The sequence below is a fragment of the Sus scrofa genome, chromosome 7 (assembly GCF_000003025.6).
Source record: "Sus scrofa isolate TJ Tabasco breed Duroc chromosome 7, Sscrofa11.1, whole genome shotgun sequence".
NCBI lineage: Eukaryota > Metazoa > Chordata > Mammalia > Artiodactyla > Suidae > Sus > Sus scrofa.
In genome coordinates, this window is record NC_010449.5 from 88,130,422 (window position 1) to 88,149,337 (window position 18,916).

Consider the following 18,916-nt stretch of genomic DNA (forward strand, 5'->3'; position numbering starts at 1 on the left):
CAAATCTGAAGCTGTCCTCAGACACATTTTCTTCAAGCTCCTCTGCAACTTGAAAGTATCCTCATGTTTTTCCACTGTTGTGACCTCATTACCATGCATGCATTTTTGTTTATCGGTATTTTGATTTAATTTACTTAGGAACAAACACAACTATATAGGTGCAGTGTAAGTGGCACATCCTGGCTAGAGTGTCCCTATTTTGGGTTTGGGTATGTTGTCTATCAATAGAACCTAAAACTATTACTGGTTTTTCTTAGTTTTGCCACCGCCTTATATTGTCAATTCCTCTTGAATTTACTTTCAAGCAAAACCTCCAGGTAGATTTCTCATGAATTGCTAGATAGTCAGTAGCTACTCTGTCCCTCATCACTTAGTATAACCTGCAGATTTGATAAACCAACCAAATCACACATAATGCTGACTAGAATGGAAATGCTTCATTCTTCAAAACTTCTTGAAGGAGGTTGATATCTTGCTTGGTTTTACCATTATGTGCAAATATTTTTATCTCGTTGCTGTCGGATCACATGGCTTTTGTTCAGAGAGTTAAAGGAGAGAATGGGTTACATGCTTTGCTGACTAAGTCTTTAGAATCCCCCGATGTACGAATGTGGTATTTTTGTCAAGGCCCCCTCCGTCTTGTTCTTAAAATCCATATCCTAGTTTTTGAACTGAAAACAGATTCTAGATGATATTTTTTTTAAATCACATTGTTCATCCAATGACAGATGTATTTAAGGTAGGAGAAATTAAATAATTATAATTCTGTTATTACTTAATAGAACCCATAGGTTTAACACATTGATATTTTTATTAGCTTTGCTGTCCCTTTGTCTTTTATCATAGTATTTTGATGAAGTAACAAGTTTCCAGAAAGAAAAGGCACCCTGTCACATAGTTTCCTAATAAAGAACTTCTGATTTTGGTAGCAAAAAAAACAAACAAACAAAAAAAAAAAACTTCTCTACCAGGAGAAAAAGATTACTATTTACGTGCCTAAACATAGGTAGAATTATGGTTCTAAATCATCATTTTATCTTTTTGTGCTTATGGTTTACATGACAAACTCATGATTGTCCTGTAGTAACTATATCAACTGAGAATTGGAATACCATAGTTGAAAGCTACTAATTTGTGTCCTTTACAGCTTAATATGGGAAGGGAAGGAGGTTGGTTAGCTGGTTGATAGAAAAGGCTGATTGTTGGAATGAGAGGTAACTGATATTTTTTTAAAGCAGTGGTTGAATAAATTTTTTTTTCAGATTGTGATAACTTCCTGGATGTCGGACTAGGCAGAGAGTGTGCCTCAAAACAAGGTGTACTTAAAAGAGAATCTGGGAGTGATTCTGACCTCTTTCATTCACCCATTGAAGAAGTGGACAGCATTATCTTCTCCAAGGTACTGTTTGCCTCAGTATGTGACCCCCTGCTAGTTAAGTTGTGATTCCTACTAGCCTTGTAGGGCTTCTCTCCAGCTCTTATATGATCTTAGAGAAGTATAAATCTCCCTTTCAGAGAAAGAAGCTCCAGGTTGCTGGGCCTTAGAAAAAGGCATTTTCTGCAGAATCATAGGTCTTGTTTGCAGGTTTTCAAGTTCACATTGAAGCCTGAAGAAATGGAAGTTCCTTTAATGTGAATTAAATCAGATGACAGTGACTACTTCTCAGTGGGTAGGAAAGGACCACAGCTCAGACTGAATGACGTCGTGTGTATAAACTAACCACAGAGTCATTCTTGATTAATATGTTTGGGCTTTAAGCTCACTGCTGGTCTTAGTGATGTCACCCCTTCTCACCGAGCCTGCTTAATTGGAACTTTCTAGAGCTCTCCTCCGGAACCCAAGCTTTCTCCCTAGTGAAAAGCCAAGCCCATCCACATGAATTATTTCATATTTTCATATAATGTGAGGCTCTGAGACGGGGGTGGAGGTTGCTCTCTTATGCTTATATTTATATCTGGTTGCAGCAAGGTTGGTTTTGTCTCCTAAGAAGAGTAGAGCCTTTGCCACAGCAGGATCAGCAGATGGTATTTAGTTATGTGCCACAGTGGTTGTCTTTGTAGAGAGCAGATGAGGGGTAGAAACATGGCAGCAGTGCATACGCCTTTGTGAGGGTTCACAGTAACTTAGGAGACGTGATGAGAGTGGTGTGTTAGTAGCTGAGTAGGATCTCCAAGGCAGTGTGATGATGGCGGGTTTAAAAGTTCATGCTAGACAAATGGAGGCTTAACATTCCAGAATTCTGGTCTGGAATGTATATAAGCCTCTGTGAGTGTACCTTCAAACATTTTGCTTTCATTTTTGCTCGGTGGCTCTCATGTGCCCTTTTGGGCTTCCCTTACCCTTTCCTTCCTTGTTCCTTTTCCTTCTACTTATTACCTTCCAGAAGTCCTTGGAAAGACTTAAGGGACTTTGACATTCCCATCAGTCATTGTTACTCATGGTGATTTGACTAAAGTGAAAAATCCACACACTTGGAAGACCTATCCTTCTCTGAAGTTATTTAGGGAAAGGGACGCTAGTATGATTTTTTAAAAAACTAACAGAATTTAGGTAATTTCCACTGTGATTTTGAGGTTTTCATTGTAAGGACCTCTAAAGTGTCTGCCTGCCCTCCAAGGGGAATACCATTCCAAAGATAACATGCCTCTAAAAATGTATTGCTTTTGTCTGAGATAAACAGATCAGATAATATCTCTAAGTTCCAGCTTTAAAATAGAATCTTCAATAATCACTGAAACTGGGTCATGGATGCATGGGGATTTGTTAAATATTTTTATGTGTATGAAATTTTTCTTAGTAAAAAGTTCTTTACAGATTGGGAAGTCTCCCTTAAGAAATACTTGCTTGAACCTCCTAGGTGCATAACTGCTTACCCTGAGTATTACCATCTCTACAGAATTATTTCTGGGCACTAAATTGCATGATTTTCCTAGCTAAGGAGAATTAATATTTCCTATAATTTACCTAATTATTCAAACTATCAAGAGCATCTAGGAGATTGTTAATACAAAGTACTAGATTTAGCGGTTTTTTTAGGATGACTAGACAGGTACAGTTTTTAAATTTGAAGCATATCCCCGAATAAACTACTACACTGGAGTGCCTCAGGAAGTCCAGAAATGGCAGATGCCACTTTCATCTCTTCATTCACACACGAGAATGTCTGACGGCCTGGGATGAGATTTGGAGGGTCCTTCCTCTTAGTATTTTTACTGTACTGCAGCTGTTTGTGACCAGGGAAGGTTTTGCAATAATGTTTTCTGTAGTATTCATAAAATCAAGGGTTCACATGTGAAAGGAAAAGGAGACAGACTGATGTTTACAAAATGCCTACCATACACTAAACAAAACCTTTTACATATATGATGTCATTCCATGCTCCTAGCAACCCTGCAAGGTGGGTGGTTTTATCCTCATTAGACTCCTGAGGAAATAGAGGTCCTGACTAGGAAAGAAGTTTACTCAAAATTTCTCAGTCGATAAGTGACAGAATTGAGATTTGTACCTGCAATCTGTTCATTTTCTGTGATTTTACTCTCATTCGCCAAACAGCTGCTTTAATAACCAGTGCTTTATATAGAAGCATGGCAGTGGCAGACAGACCATCAGCTACTTCCTTAAAAGCCTTCCTCTGTGGTCACCCACCCAGCATGTGCTACAAAACATCAGACTGTCCCAGAGGTCCTTCCCAGGCTCCACCCCTCCTACTCTCCCTTCTCTGTAGGCAAGACATTGCAACATCCTTTCTGTGAACCATGAGTGGTGCATTAGATCACTTCCTGCAGCTACTTGTGTGACTCTGGCCTTACAGAGTCTCTTTAACAGCCTGCAGTGTTTGTCAGAACTTTGCACCTTAACCTTATATTTCCATTCCTCCTGGCAAATATGAGTCTTTGGTGAGTGTTAATGAGTGTCATATTTATTCTTATGAATGTTTTCTGGTTCCTAAGATCTTTCTTTTCCATAGATCAATAGCATAACATTTAGATCTTTCTTTAAACTGAGAGAAATCCTGGAATTTTTTTGGCACTGGCTAAGAAAGAAAGTGAAATCGTAAAATTTATGATCTCGGGCCAGCCTCTTATTCCAAATGGATAATTGAAGTCAATAGAAAGTATTAATAGTTGCTGCTTCTTTTCCCAAAGATAAAAATAAAACCCATACACCTTGTTTTTCTCTGACTTATATAAGATGTATCCACAATTAAGAAAATCATAGTAACCTTAAGATGCTAATCCTTTGAAGGAAGATCCACTATTTCATATGCTGTATTTTGCTCTCAAGTACTTGATCACCAAGCCAGAAATGTACCTTTATAATTGACCATCCAGGGATGAAAGCAAATATATTGATAGAATCCAAATTAGAAAAGCTATAATCACTTATGCATAAGTATTGAAATGATCAAGATTTTTAGAACTGTGAAGCAAGGAGAATACTTGCTATCAGATACCTAAGATTTTTTAATTAGTATTGCACATAAGTGGATTAAGTGATTGACATACATTAGGTGTTTAAAATATGAACTTTTATTTTCAAGGTACATGGCAGAGTGCCTTGTGTATGATATAATAGATAATTATAAATACTTGATTACTAAATGAATGCAAATTAACTAGTATTTTGGCACTATTTAGCATAATTCAGGTAGAGTAATAAAATATAAAGTGCATAGCTGTTTCTATATTTCTGTGTATATAAGTATATGTAATGTTTATGCCTCTCTATATACATATGTATAATACCTCTATGGTGTAATTCTGGTTAACAAAGCCAGTCAGGAAGTTCCCATTGTGGTTCACTGGAAATGAATCTGACTAGCATCCACGAGGACACATGTTCAATCCCTGGCATCACTCAATGGGTTAAGGATACAGTGTTGCCATGAGCTGTGGTGTAGGTCACAGACTTGGCTCGGATCCCACAAGCTGCAACTGTAGCTCTGATTTGACCCCCAGCCTGGGAACCTCCATATGCCAAGGGTGAGGCCCTAAAAAGACAAAAAAAAGAAAAGAAAAGAAAGCCAGTCAGGCTCTTCTGCTCTTGCTCTTTCGCTCTGTCTCTGTCTTTCTCTCTCCGTTTCTGCCACCCCTACCTTGCATTTTCTCCACACCTGTTTTCTCTCTCTTCTCCCTTTAAATAAACCCTTACTTGCAAAAAAACAAACAAACAAACAAAGTCAGGCATTTTTTCCCAACACTTTATTTTTTTAAATTCTGAAACAGAAAAGTTGGAAGAGTTGGCAGTGAACTCCTGCCACCTGTATTCTACAGTTAACTATTATATTTGCTTTGTTACATAATTATGCATCTGTTGGTCATCTTTCCATCTACCAGTTCATCTAATTTCTTGGGTGCATTTCAAAATAAGTTACAGATATCAATACATTTACCCCTAAATATTTAGAATTTGGTATTTGTTCACAAGGTTTTTTAAAATAAAATCTCTTAACCAAAAGTTCCATTACCCGCCCTGCCCCTGGTAACTACCATTCTACACCCTGTTACTATGAGTTTGACATTTTCAGATTTTTTTTTTTTTGTCTTTTTGCCATTTCTTGGGCTGCTCCTGCAGCACATGGAGGTTCCCAGGCTAGGGGTCAAATCAGAGCTGTAGCCGCCGGCCTACGCCAGAGCCACAGCAACTCGGGATCCAAGCCACATCTGCGACCTACGCCATAGCTCACAGCAAAGCCGGATCCTTAACCCACTGAGCAAGGCCAGGGATCGAACCCGCAACCTCATGGTTCCTAGTCGGATTCGTTAACCACTGCGCCATGACGGGAACTCCGACATTTTCAGATTTCACATAAGTAAGATCATGCAATATTTGTCTTTCCATGTCTGGCTTATTTCACTTCCCTTGATGCCTTCACGGCCCATCCATGTTGCTGCAGATGTCAGGGTTTCCTTCTTTTTTAAGACTGAATAATTCTTCATCCATTCATGCATCAGTGGACACTGAAGATATTGTCATATCTTGGCTACTGTGAATAATGCTGCCCTGAACATGGGAGTGCAGGTATCTCTTTAAGATAGTGACTTTATTTCCTTTGGATATATACCCAGACATGGGATTGCTACATCATAATGGCAATTTGTTCTGCTTTTAATTTTTTGAGGAATGTTCATACTGTTTTCTATAACAGATGTACCTCAGTGACTTTTGATGAATGCTTTCACTCATCTTTGTAACCTAACTCCCCTTCCTTAAGGATATATCACTTTGGGAAGTTTCCTTAGGCCCCTTCCTAGTCTGTCTCCTCTCCAGCCCCCTAAAGACAATGGCTGTTCTAATTTTTTTCCTATCACAGGTTAGATTTTCCTATTTCAGAACTGTACATAAATGGAACATAAGTATTATCATTTCTCTTGGATAAATGGGCACCCATTCTGTGGCTGTGAATTCCATTCCCAGGAGTGGAATTGCTAAATCATATGGGAGCTGTAGGTTTAGTTTTACAAGAAATTGCCAGGCCTTTTTCCAAAGTGGTTGTACCATTTTTCATTCTCCCGAGCAAGAATGAAAATCCTTATCAAATGTGTAGTTGTTTTGTTTTGCTCTAACTTTAGCATTTCTGGTATGCTTGTAGTGGTAGCATATTATGCTTCTGATTTTGTTTTTCCTTGACGACTATTGATTATGTTAAACACATTTTCATGTGTTTATTGGCCACTCATGTGTCTTCCTTTATGGAGTGTCTTTTCAAATCTCGTGCCCATTAAAAAAAAAAAATAGGGAGTTCCTGTCGTGGCGCAGTGGTTAACGAATCCGACTGGGAACCATGAGGTTGTGGGTTCGGTCCCTGCCCTTGCTCAGTGGGTTAACGATCCCACGTTGCTGTGGCTGTGGTGTAGGCTGATGGCTATAGCTCCGATTCGACCCCTACCCTGGGAACCTCCATATGCCGCGGGAGCAGCCCAAGAAGTAGCAAAAAGACCCCCAAAAAAAGAAAAAAAATCATTTGTCCTGTGTTGTTGAGAAGTAGGGGTTCTATATATGTATCCTGGATACCAGTCCTTTGTTAGATTTATATTTTGGAAATATTTTCTCCTATTCACTTTTGTAATGGTGTCTTGTTGAACTGAGTTTTTCAAATTTTGATGAAGTGTCATTTATCAAATTTTGTAGTTCTTGCTACCTGTGTCCTATCCTGTTATTGATCTGTCTGCCCCCAGCTGCAGTATCAGCTCTCTAGTTTTTAGCAATAGGATTGAGTCCTACCTGTACCTAAATCACCTGGAGAGCTTGAAGAAGAAAGAAGACGACAAAAAAGTCTGGCCCTTACCCCAGACCAGTTACATTAGAAACCTGAGTTTATTCTATAATCTCACTAAGCTTCAGTTTTCTCATGTGTAAAATGGGAATAAGAATAGTTACTAAATCTAATAATTGTAGGGATTAAAAGAAATCATACATCTAAGTCACTTAGTATAGAACCCCACACATGGTGAGTTAATTATTATTCAAATTTATATAATAGTTATACTGCACATCTATTTAAGTAATACTTTCTCAAGCTTTTTTATAAACATCATCATTTTTAATTTAGGCTTTACATTTTATTTATGTAATTTCATTCTCCCTAGTTTATTTGGTCTTAAATGAAGGAAAGCCCAAGTATCCTTGGTTTGCTCTGTTGGCTCAGCCCTTGCCCCTGAAGCCAGAACTGTGTATATAAGGCTGGTCTTGGAAAGATCAGGCACCCTCACACCTTTGTGGTGCCCAGGGAGTGTTCTCTCTGATGTTTAGTGGGTTTTGCTAGCCTGATTACCATTTGCAGATTTTCAGAATTATATAAACCAAGGAAAAAGAAGCTGTTAGTGGAGAAAATGTGTGTGTGTGTTCTCATCCTCATATATGCATAAGGAAAAGCAATTACGAAAACTCAAAGGAGAAAGGGTTTGTGTGTTAATCTCACATACAGACTCAGTCGTAGTTTCCCCGGTATTCTTACTTTCTCATATACATACACAGCTCCCAGTCACCCCTTTTCTCCTATTTCTACTGTTTTTTTTGTTTTTGTTTTTGTTTTTGTTTTAAGGGCCACACCTGTGGCATGTGGAAGTTCCCAGGCTAGGAGTCGAATCAGAGCTGCAGCTGCTAGCCTACACCACAGCCACAGCAACTTGGAATCCAAGCCACGTCTGTGACCTGCACCATAGCTCATGGCAATGCCAGATCGCTGACCCACTGAGAGATGCCAGGGATTGAACCCTCATCCTCATGGATACTAGTCACATTTGATTCCGCTGTGCCGCTACAGGAATGCCCTATTTCTACCTTTTAATCTCTTCTACTTCTCTGCCCTAACCCAGTTTTAATGTTCATCTTAAGAAAACAAAAAACTTCTGTTAGCAGACAGTTGTGTTTTGGCCATTTGTAAATATATAAATGTATAAAATGTATGTATGTATAAATAATGTATATTTATATTTTCTCATATATATACTTTCAAGGACTTGGGATATTATTCCAAATTGTTTAGAAGAATGGTACCATGGAATCAGTTTTACTAAGTTTTAAAAAATGTGTTAGTTAAACTGATCCCATTGCACTATTTCTCCAGTCAGTCAGTAATGATTTCCTAAGTCTTGAAAGTCATTTAATTAGCAGGCATTTTAAGAGAAAAGACCTCTCTAAAGAAAGACTGACATATAACTGAAAAACTCTTAAGGGCTTCAAATATTAGGCACAGAACATTCTGTTTTGTGTCAGAAGGCATAATTTTTTCCCCTTCTGATTTATGTAAATGGAAAAATTGGAAAAATAGCATCCCCAAAATCTAGTACCTTTTCTGAGGATGGAGGAGAACGATGGAAGTAATATTTCTCATATCTGTTATTTGGCGGACATCCCTAAGAACTTTAATTTTAGCACTAAAAATTCTGGGACCGGAAAAGGAATATTGCCCAAAAAAAAAATCCAAAAGTTTTTAAAAATCCTGCTTTTCTTCTTTTCTCTATTATCCACGATTTAAACAAAAAATTCCTTTCAACAGACCTTATATTAGTTTCTAACTTCTTTAGATTTAAAGATCATTGTGTTAGATAGACAAGTTAAAAAGTGACTTATCCATAGCTAGCTCTAGAAAGGGTATGACTATATTCCAGGTTTGAGTTCTCATTATATCACTGACCTCTCTAGTCTTCAAGATGATGTAAAGACATGATGAAGCTGGAAAATTCTTTTGAGAACACTAAAAAAGCTTGGAAAAAGTTATTTAGAGCCTTCTTTAGATTGAAGGCTATTTGCTAGACGGATTTCTCCTTTTTACAAAGAAGTACCTGTTCTACCATCTGCAAGCCATTCCATACTGGAAAGAGCTAACTTGTAAGAAGAATGGGAGAAATGGAAACTTCAGCTCAGAGCTTTCATTTCTTTTGGAGCCTTGCTTGTGTGTTTGAGAATAGGCTTGTCCCACAGTTTGCTTTATTTATGGCCATTCTGTTTGTTTATTTTAGTATTAGAAATTTAGGCAGATTAAGGGATGAGGGGTGAGTATATTAGTTTCTTATTACACTGCTGCAACCAATTACCACAAATTTGGTAGCTTGAAACAATATAAATGTATTCTTTCACAGTTCTAAAGGCAGGAGAACTGTGAAACCAGCAGGGGCTGCTGTCTCTTCTTACACAGACACTACTCCTATTGGATTTGGAGACCACCCTACTGTAAAATGACCTCATCTTAACTAATTACATTTGGAAAGACCCAATTTCCAAATAAGGTGATATTCTGAGAAGGATGTGAATTGGAGGCGGACACTATTCAGTCCAGTACAGTGAGAAAGCCAAGACATCCTAGAAGTGGCTTCTAAAGTTGGTATTCATGACTGATAGTATTTTCCCTTTCTGTGGAGAGTGGCCCCATAAATAGAAAACTTTAGGATGCCCAGCTCAATCCTCACTGACTTAAAAAGAGTAATCAGTAATTTTATTTTAAAATAGCACCTACCCTGTTTTAGAATATACTTGGTGAAGCATGTAGTTTATTTTATAGTGTAGCCCAGTGAAGAAGAACACTGAGGACTTTTCTCATACAAACTTTGCGATCTTGTGGTCACAGGGCTGCTTTTTTTTTTTTTTTTTTAAGGTGGTAAGGTAACTGTACAGGGCAGTTTTAGTTGAAATCAGTCTTCTTTCAGATCTTGCTTCTGCTTCTCTCTGCCTGTTTACTTGAAGGAGCCCTTGAGATGGTCTGGGCCTCAGATTACTGACTGTCCAGTGGTCCCCTTGGCATCTTCCACTAAGTCTCATCCCTTGCTCATCACTTAAAGAGCATTAACTAAGGAAATTGAAGTGAAACAAACAAAACAACTCATATAAGCTGGTGAGATCCAGCCCCAAAAGTATAAAGACTGCTTCTAGAAGATAGAGTGCTTTTGAAGTGTTATACAAAGACTTTATAGAGAAACTCTCTCTAGTATAGGAATCGTTTTCTATTTTAAAGCTTATCGGGGGAGTTCCCGTCGTGGTGTAGTGGTTAACGAATCCGACTAGGAACCATGAGGTTTCGGGTTCGGTCCCTGCCCTTGCTCAGTGGGTTAACAATCCGGCATTGCCGTGAGCTGTGGTGTAGGTTGCAGACGCGGCTCAGATCCTGCGTTGCTGTGGCTCTGGCGTAGGCTGGCAGCTACAGCTCTGATTCGACCCCTAGCCTGGGAACCTCCATGTGCTGCGGGAGCGGCCCAAGAAATGGCAAAAAGACAAAAAAAAAAAAAAAAAGAAGAAGCTTATTGGTCATTAGTTCCAGTAATTTTTAAAACCTTTTTTGAAGAACTGTGAGTTTCTTTACTCCTAATTAAAACTGAGTAGACTGGCTAATTAGGGAAATACTGTGAAGAAGTGGGGAGAAAAAATCACAGAATGCCCTTCTCCGTTCCCTGCTCCCTATCCTATAAGAATATAAAATAAAGACTTTAAGATAGTATGGTGCCCACATTTGTAACTCAAACTGTGATCATGCATCTTTTAAACACTTACCTTTTGGAAAAATTTATGTTTTAAATGCAGCAAAGCTCATCTTTCTCTCACCCATCAAATTATGTGCTCTGGTGTCTTTCAACCAGCAGAGAATGTCAGGCTACTGAGATCAAAATCCTATTAGGCTCTAGAGGATGGCCAAGGAAAGAGCAGCATCACTTTATCAGAGACTCCATTAGGAGTTCCCATCATGGCTCAGCAGTGAACAAACCAGACTAGTATCCATGAGGTTGCAGGTTCAGTCCCTGGCCTTGCTTAGTGGGTTAAGTATCCGGCGTTGCTGTTGCGTGAGCTGTGGTGTAGGTCGCAGACTTGGCTCCTGTCACATGTTGTTGTGGCAGTGGCATAGGCCAGCAGCTGCAGCTCTGACTCAGCCCCTAGCCTGGGAACCTCCATATGCTGTGGACATGGCCCTAAAAAAAAAGACAAAAAAAAAAAATTAAAAGAAAAAAAACAAAAAAAAAACAGATTCCATTGCCAGGACCGATTATTCTGTGTACAATTAGGCTCAGTAACACTAAGCCAGCTCTCAGTTAAATGAGAAAAGGAGATAGATTTCTTCCATTTATGTATTTATGGCCAGAATTGGGGCATTTGTGGCATAGTTTAGGTGGGATCAGAAGCTATTCTGCATTTTTCAAAATGCCACTGATAACCATCAGACATGCTTGTGGAATACATCATTATTGTGGCCAAGCAAACTACCTTGTTTTTAGTTAAGGCGTCTAAAATAAATTAAACCTAATTATGATATGAATTTAGAGTTTTCATACAGCAGAAACTCCAGAGACAGTTTCCTCTCATTTCAGTTGATAGTATTGACTGAAAAAACTGACTTGAAATAGACCTTTTCCCCTATAAGAAAGGGGAAATTATGTACTTCTTGTCTAGCACATCTAGTAAAAGGGTAGAAAGAACATAGACCTGGACCCCACCTTTATTGGAAGTTGTTTGAATTCGACTGTGATCATGCCTTAAGAAAAAAATTTATTTGTTTGAAGCTGATCATGAGCTTGTCTGTCCTACCCACTATGAAGGCATGACTTGATGGGGAATAACTGAGGCTCTCCACTTGGTCCTGCCATGTTCAGCCATATGTGTTTCTCTATTACAGCCTGAGGAAGAGCAGTTGGCCTGTGATATCACTGGATCCAGTTCCTCCACCGATGACACAGCATCTTTGGATCGACATTCTTCACATGGCAGTGATGTGTCCCTCCCCCAGATTTCAAATTTGAACAGGTCCAGAGACCAGCAATGTCTTAATGGCTTCTACAGCCATGGGGTGGGAGCTGAGGGTCGAGAGAGTGAGAGTGAGCCTGCTGGCTCAGGTGAGATGGAAGAGGAGGAGATGGACAGCATCACCGAAGTACCTGCGAACTGCTCTGTCCTGAGGAGTTCTATGCGCTCTCTGTCTCCTTTCCGGAGGCACAGCTGGGGTCCTGGGAAGAATGCAGCCAGTGATGCAGAAATGAACCATCGGAGGTGAGACCCCAGGCTGTCTGTTTGGTCTCTCAGTGTCTGCTTACTTTTGATTTGGTGATTTGGTGTTATTGTTGGTAAAAGATTTTAGGAAACGCCGTGTAATAAATGAAAGAATATAGGTTACGGAATCAGGAAAATCAGTGTTAAAAATTCCAGCCCTGTAACTTACTATGTGTAACTTGACCCATCTGAGCCTTTCAGAATATTTGTAATGAATATTACAAGTAAAATTTATCAGTTACATAGTGGGTGTTTAAGAAATGAAACATTTTATCCAGGCCAGATTTGTCCATGAAATTCAGAGATTGGAAAATTTGAAGGGAATAAATAGTTCATGTCAGTTTTGAATGAAGAAATATGTATAAAATCTCATAGTTTCAACACTTCTGAGATTTTCACAGTGCTTCGTAGGAATTACCATCTGTTCCTAATGTAGAGAATTTTGATAAAGTCTAAATTATCAGTATATAGTCCTTGCAAGATCATGATAATCATTAAATTATTTGTAATTTTCCTTGTATCATCCAATCTTGGGGATCTCTCCTAAGTGTGACCCAGTTTTACACCTACAGTTTGGAAGCAGGCTGTGAGAAGAGAAGTTGAATTTGGCTTCTGACCACTGGCTGCCTAGATGCTTAAGCAGGTGGTTTTAAGTCTGAAAAAAAAAGTGCCGTGATGCCTACTATATGTACACAGGTGTGCTTACACCAAGGCTACATTCTTTTTTTTTTTTTTTTTTTTTTTTTTTTGTCTTTTTGCCATTTCTAGGGCTGCTCTGGTGGCATATGGAGATTCCCAGGCTAGGGGTCGAATTGGAGCTGTAGCCGCCGGCCTACACCAGAGACACAGCAATGAGGGATCCGAGCTGGGTCTGCAACCTACACCACAGCTCACGGCAGTGCCGGATTGTTAACCCACTGAGCAAGGGCAGAGACCGAACCCGAAACCTCATGGTTCCTAGTCGGGTTCGTTAACCACTGTGCCACGACGGGAACTCCAAGGCTACATTCTTAACGAGGAAAAGCAGCCAAGGGAGTAGACTGACCGTTTTTGTAAGCCCATTGATACAAACAGCTCCCTGGAGCAATCATTGGTTTGGTTTGTTGGCTTTTTAAAAAAAAAAAAATCCTTTACCTCATAATGTTTTGGCTCAGATTTCATAGCTGTTAAGTACATGTAATCTTAGTAAATTGATTCACTCATTTATTCTTCTATTTAACCAACCTACATTAAGCAACCTCTGCATTCCAGGCAGTTCTAGTTTCTGGAGACAGTGGCGAGCCAAAGTCCCTGCTTTCATAATACCTCACACCTTCCTGATTTGCTACTCTTTCACACTCCTTTAAAGACACATTTTCTCATGTAATTTTCCAGTCCTCTTCATGAATGAGGAGGTATTCTCCCCAATTTTTCAATTGAGACCGGTACACTTTTACCCAAGGTCGGTGGAGTCCAGGTTTCAGTCTCCTGGTCAGGCATTCTTTCTACAACTCTGGATTCCTCTAGATTGGAGGCAGGATGCTAACCTTAAACAGTTGCTTTATCTGATGGGCCGATTTTATACACATTTGAAATTCTAGGTTATATAAAAAGCATTTTCTAAAAGCTTTCCTTTTTAGCTTTTTTCATGCCGTACTTTTTTTTTTTTTTTTTTTTAAAGCATTCATACCCAAAGGAAAAATAGGGATGGAGGAATTCCCTTCCTGAAGCAAGAGAAGTTTCTTGACAGGACATACTTGTCTGAGATGATAACAATAGAGAGAAATAAGGATTTATTTTCTAAATAATCTGTTTTTCTTTATAAACCACTGTGGATCCCTTTGCCATGACTCCTATTTCAGAACTAAATGTGGCTTTATGGATCATGTAGCTCTGATGAGGGAACTGAAGCTCAGATTAAATGATTTGCCTGAGATCAAACGGTGATTTTAAGACTGAACTAAGATTAGAACCCTATCACCCGACTCATTTATGTTTTCAACATATATAAGATCATGGGATCTCCTGTTTGATTTCATCATTAAGGATTGCCCAGCCCCACTGTCCCAATACCTCTGGAGATAATGTGATGAGACTCAGGGATCACTTTAATTAGTTTGACTAATTCTTAAGCATTGTGTTCATATAGCATATTCTGGATTTTAAAGTCTTAAAACCCTTTTAATGGCCTCTTTTTAAAAACATTCATTTTACTTTTAAAATTTAATAAACCCCATTCCTGGTAAATTTCTTGGAGCAAGGAGGAAGCCAAGTAGCCTTTCTCAGAAGTCATCAGGCCTTTTTGGTTGTGATATTTTCCTTATTCCATATTCTTTCATTCTCCTACTTCCTGTACTATTTCTCTTTGGTGATTGTTTGTCTTTCCAGCGTGATGTCTGTATGTTTCATGCATTTTTATCCATTTTGTTTCACCTCAACACTGACCTCTTCCACCATTCATTTTCAGTTCAATGCGAGTTCTTGGGGATGTTGTCAGGAGACCTCCCATTCATAGGAGAAGGTACAGAGTTCATTCACTTAATGGACTAACCATTTGCCTCTGAGCTTATACTAACAAGCATCTCATTTCGCTTCGTCTGTGGTTAAACAGTATGTTTTAAAATAGTGTCATGTCTGCTTCAGACAAATAAAATATAAGTACTTATTATACTAATAAGCAATTGCTAATGTCCATTCTGTATGAAATGGTTTCTCAAATTTGAAATTTTTTCCTAATCTCTTTTTTTTTTTAAATAACAAAAAAAAAATGTTTTACATTGTGCGCTTTTTAGTGTTCAGATCACTTTGATAATAGGGTCTCTCCAACTTTATCCAGGAGAATTCAAAGAAATATTTGTCTTGCCTATGTAATGGACCCTGGGGTGTACTTTTTTTCTTTTCAAAAAAAAAAGTGGAAGAACCAGAAATCTGAGTGTGCTCATATGCACAGGCCCTAAATTATTTTCAATACATACTTTAATAATGCGATGAAAGCCTCTCTTCCTAGGCCACCTGGCAGTCTCCATTCCATTGCTGATGTAGTCGTTCCTTAAAGCAAGTAAGAGACGTCAGCTGACTTCTTAGGGGCCCTCAAAGTCTTTCAATTCCTAATTATTTTTTGTTACATAAAATTTTGAAGCTAAAAATTACAGTGCTTTATAAAGCTAAAAAGTCATTTCTAGCCAAAAATTGCTGATATGCTTTTAAATTTTTCAAATGCTGAGTTTTATATTTATTGTTCAGAAGTCATTTGTGGCTTTTTCTTCCATTGTTTGGGAAAATATTTAGAAATGTAAATATGGTTGGATTACTTTTAGCTTCTCATATTAGGAGATACTTGTAAAGAGGTATTTTTAACTATTACCTGAAGCTGTTTTTTTGGGAAGCAGGCAAGTAGTGATCTTTCTTTTCCACTTTGTCTTTTTCAAGTGGATGTTGCCTTTAATTGTAGATTTTAGCTTGAGCTCAAATACAAATATTCTCATGACTCTCAGATACTCACGAGTATGGTTAAGTGTTTTTTCCGGGGAACAAGTTGTTAAAAGCCCTTTTCAGCAGAAGTATCTAAACCTTGAGAGACATTTGTCTGACTCTTCTTTAAACTCTTCAATATGGACTTAGAAAAATATGCTGTAGATGATACTGGATGCAGTTGCTGGATGCAGTCCAGGTTTGCATATAGATAAAGCCTTCACAGCAGCTCCAGTGATAATTTCATCCTTAGCCGTATTTTTGTACGAAGAACTTGAGGTATACTTTTAAATTTTGTATTAAGCCTTAGCTAGTAAAATTACAACATTCCAACAGTATTAAAAGGTGGGGGAGCAGGGTACTTGTTTTTTTGTTGTTGTTTTTTTTAATACAGAACTATCTAAATCTCAAAGCCAAAAAAAACCAAAAAAAAAAAAAAAAGGAGTTCCCGTCGTGGTGCAGTGGTTAACGAATCCGACTAGGAACCATGAGGTTGCGGGTTCGGTCCCTGCCCTTGCTCAGTGGGTTAACGATCCGGCGTTGCCGTGAGCTGTGGTGTAGGTCACAGACATGGCTCAGATCCCGCGTTGCTGTGGCTATGGTGTAGGCCAGAGGCTACAGCTCCAATTCGACCCCTAGCCTGGGAACCTCCATATGCCGCAGGAGCGGCCAACGAAATAGCAAAAAGACAAAAAAAAAAAAAAATCTCAAAGCCTCAAAATCTTCTCTTAATTGTGAAAGTTTTTCACACCTTCCTTCCTGAATCCTTAGAAAAGCTTTTCTGTCCCTCTTTCTGTCTCCCTTTTGCTCTGAGAGTAAAGGGATGTATAAATCTGTAGAAGGACATTTTTTATTTTTAATGAATGGTAATTTGGTAATGTATATTCAATTACTAATTTTTCCACATTCTGTTTTTAATAAGTTGGCTATGTAGGCATAATATGCCTTTTATTAACAGTTTAGAGATATAAAATTATGTTAATAACTGCAGAATAATGAACTTCTGAATCTCATGTCTGTCTGTAAATTATATCAAGGCTTGCTTCCCTTACACAAAAAATTATTAGTCAGCCTGGTCTCATCAGACTAGTAGAGACATGTCTTCACTGTGTATTTCCACTTTGTGCTTTTGCACAAAGCTTTATACTATTCATGTAATCGGATTTAAATGTTTACCACTTAAATTATTTTTAATGATACTATTTTAAAGATTTACCTTTAGGAGTTCCTCTGGTATCTCAGAGGGTTAAGAACCTCACTAGTATCCATGCGATGTGGGTTCAGTCCCTGACCTTGCTCAGTGAGTTAAGGATCCAGCTCAGCTGCGGCATAGGTTGCAGATATGGCTCAGATCCCACGCTGCTCTGCTGTGGCTGTGAAGTAGGCCAGCAGCTGCAGCTCTGATTGGATCCCTAGCCTGGGAACTTCCATATGCCATAAAGCAGCCCTAAAAAGACAAAAAGAAAAAAGATTTTACTTTTAGAAGAGTCATAGGGGTAGCCCATATTTATTCTGCCACCATTGTCTTTTTCCCTCTTTCAAAACCCCCCAATTCGCAACACATCAAAATTATTAGGTGTATTCAAGATAAAGTGGGATTTTTTGGTGTTTGCAGGTCTTTCCATTTGAAGGTTCAGGAGGGAGCTGATTGGTTTTACTGTTATCTCCCTTCTGAAAACAAAAGCATGTCACTTAGAACTTTAAGACCAAAATAGTAGCAGTGTATTTTTTTAACGATAGTTTTTGTTAATTAGAAATCCTGACCTATAAAGCTCCTTTTACAGAGTACCTGATGTTTTAATTGATTATTTGTTAGCTGGTTGTATCTACTTAGCATTTCCAACCCATTTTTCTGTCCTTGCTGCTTGAGAATAAATATCAGTGCTGAGATAATCAAGGAAGTAGATGAGCAAATGGATTTTTTTTTAATCTTAAGGAAAAGTGGATACAAACCTTAAATTAAAAGGTACATTGTTAACTTCATTATCAGTTAAAATACCAGGAAATTTGACCATTGCTATATGCTGTTATCTGTAGCTTATAAGCCTAGTGAATAGGTTTGAAGATGAATGTAAGTGTTGATTGGGTATCATTATGAAAGATGTATGAATTGTTTGGCTTAGATGGATCCTTAATGGAAACATTTGGGGGAAAAAAAAAAACCTGATGACTCAGTGAACCCATCCCAGTGCAATTTGTTGACGTTTCTTTTAGTTAAGGATTAGAGATGCTGTGGTAAGGGAGATGTGGGAGTGGTGGGCTGTGTAGAGAGATTGTCCCTAAAAGTGGAGGTTAAGACACATCCATGAGGGTGCCCAAAGAGGAAGCTACAGGCTGGTTCGGTTCTCTGTTCAGAGTTCACTAGGAGGGATTCTTGGGTTTCAGATTGGATTTGTTATCCTCTAAAGAGCTCACATAGTCATTTCCAGCCTTCAGAGGGTCATCAATTGAATAATTACAGGTTTCCATGGTTTTTATTCCAGTCATTTCCTAAATTCTAAATCAATATTACATTCCTAATTTTTTGATGCTCAGATAAATCCGTCTGTCTCCAACTATACCCTTTCTTTTTAAACCCAATAACCCCATCCCTGTTTCTTCTTTTCTTCTTCCATTTCTCTTTCTGCCTTTGATGTCATCCCCAGTATGAGCTGGTGTCCTTCTGGTGTGCAATACTCTACTGCCCTGAGTGCTGACTTTAATTGCAGAAGGTATGGTATTGTTATGTGTCCAGCCACCAAAGGGGGAATCGTAAAATATGGCACTTGGGCTTTTGGCTTGGAGCTGGCTTCTTTGTGACTAGAATGCGTATGGTGCCTGCTTTGTTTCTGAGCACAGTGCTCTATTGTCTCCGCTATGGGCATCACTAACCCAGTTGAAGGGGCGCAGCCTAGGAGTTGGATGGTGTGCGGTGTTACATCCTGTTGGTCTCAAGTGGCTGTAGATTGCTGTTTTCTGCACAGACTTGTCTCCATGGTATGGTAGACCACTCTT

General features: G+C 38.7%; 1 protein-coding gene across 2 annotated transcripts in view; it reads left to right on the forward strand.

Annotated features, from left to right (window-relative positions):
- Positions 1-18,916, forward strand: part of AKAP13 (A-kinase anchoring protein 13) — a 333,471-nt gene that overhangs the window by 241,038 nt on the left and 73,517 nt on the right. Inside the window, exons 10-13 of one of the 2 annotated variants that reach the window (XM_021099912.1) lie at positions 1,263-1,399; positions 12,102-12,472; positions 14,919-14,972; positions 18,568-18,633. In XM_021099912.1, the coding sequence (XP_020955571.1) occupies positions 1,263-1,399; positions 12,102-12,472; positions 14,919-14,972; positions 18,568-18,633 (628 nt within the window). The remainder of the gene's footprint in view (positions 1-1,262; positions 1,400-12,101; positions 12,473-14,918; positions 14,973-18,567; positions 18,634-18,916) is intronic. The other variant, XM_021099911.1, reaches the window with a different exon arrangement.